The sequence below is a fragment of the Hipposideros armiger genome, unplaced genomic scaffold (assembly GCF_001890085.2).
Source record: "Hipposideros armiger isolate ML-2016 unplaced genomic scaffold, ASM189008v1 scaffold_304, whole genome shotgun sequence".
Lineage (NCBI taxonomy): Eukaryota > Metazoa > Chordata > Mammalia > Chiroptera > Hipposideridae > Hipposideros > Hipposideros armiger.
Genome location: NW_017731654.1, coordinates 2,001,849 through 2,003,306, shown reverse-complemented (window position 1 = coordinate 2,003,306; position 1,458 = coordinate 2,001,849). Strand labels below are relative to the sequence as shown.

At 46.4% G+C, this 1,458-nt stretch overlaps 1 protein-coding gene across 1 annotated transcript in view; it reads right to left on the bottom strand.

Annotated features, from left to right (window-relative positions):
• Positions 1-1,458, bottom strand: part of TRPV1 (transient receptor potential cation channel subfamily V member 1) — a 39,330-nt gene that overhangs the window by 5,162 nt on the left and 32,710 nt on the right. Inside the window, exon 14 of the mRNA XM_019659836.1 lies at positions 1,209-1,380. Coding sequence (XP_019515381.1) covers positions 1,209-1,380 — 172 coding nt within the window. The remainder of the gene's footprint in view (positions 1-1,208; positions 1,381-1,458) is intronic.

The window sequence follows — 1,458 nt, the reverse complement described above, 5'->3', positions numbered from 1 at the left end:
AAAGAACAAATGTTGGTGAGGATCTGGAACCCTCATGCATTGTTGGTGGGAATGTAAAACGATGTAGCTGCTTTGGAAAACAGTTTGGCAGTTCCTCAAAAAGGTAAACAGAATTATCATATAATCCAGCAATTCCACTCCTATCCAAAAGAATTGAAAGCAGGGATTCAAACAAAAACTTATACACTGACATTCATAGCATTATTCACAATAGCCAAAAAGGTGGAAGCAATCCTAATGTCAATCGACAGATGAGTGGATAAATATAATATGGTGTACCGTATACATACAGTGGAGTGTTATTCAGCCAGACACAAGAGGACAAAGAATGTATGATTCCACGTGTATGAGGTACCTAGACTTAGCAAACTCACAGAGACAGAAAGTAGAAGAGAGGTTACCAGCGGTGGGTGGCGGGGCGTGTAAATTGGGAGTAATTGTTTAATGGGTATAGAGTTTCTGTCTGGAATAATGCAAAAGTTTTGGAAACAGATAGTGGTGATGGTTGCACAACATTGTGGATATAATTAATAATTATTATACACTTTAAAAAACAGTTAAAACAGCAAATTTTATGTCATATATATTTTACCAATCTTTAAAAAATGAAAAACAAAGAATTCGTGTGGGGTTGTGATCATAGTTCAAAATGTGTTCAGCATAAGCTAGGTTAGCTTCATTTTTAAGTGAATATGTTCAATTAGACCTTTAATTTAATGTCTACTGTTAAATGTGTACCATTAACTGTAAAAAAGGTTGTTTTCCGGTTCAGGCCAAACCTCCCATTCTTCCCTCCTCTACCTGCCTGGATGAGTCCACACATGAGTGTTCGCACGTCCCTGTTTGTGTCCCTATGTCTCACAATGCTTAGAGCAGACACTCGGTGTGAGGGACGGGGCAGAGACCACAGAACAGCTCACAATGAGGCTGGCCGTCCAGGTTGCCGAGCTGCTTCCCCTGGGCACTGAGGACAGGTGCCTGAGCCACGGGTGCTGGCAGAGCCAGCGTGCATGGGCACGTGGTGCAGTCAGCTGTGTGGATGTGCATGAGAGCACACAAGGGTGTCCGTGACTAAGTGTGTGCAGGTGGGTGACACTTGGGGCTATTCCAGTGCTCAGGCTGCGGGGTGAGGAAGGCCAGCAAGAAATGGGGAACCCCAAGGCTTCACCTGCTCAACATGCCATAGCACCCCTTCTCTTATACCTCACCTCGGCCTGACCGCAGGGAGAAGCTCAGGGTGCGCTTGATGCCCTCGCAGTTGCCTGGGTCTTCATTGATGATGCCCACGTTGGTGTTCCAGGTGGTCCAGTTCACCTCATCTACCCTGCAGGGTGAGGAGATGGAGGAGCAGAGAGCTGATGGCCTAAGAGCCCTGCCCAGCTTCCGAGGGCTTGGCCTCACAGGTCAATCCCAAGGAGCTCATAGACCAGGATGGGGAGACATAGCTGGCAGGGGGAT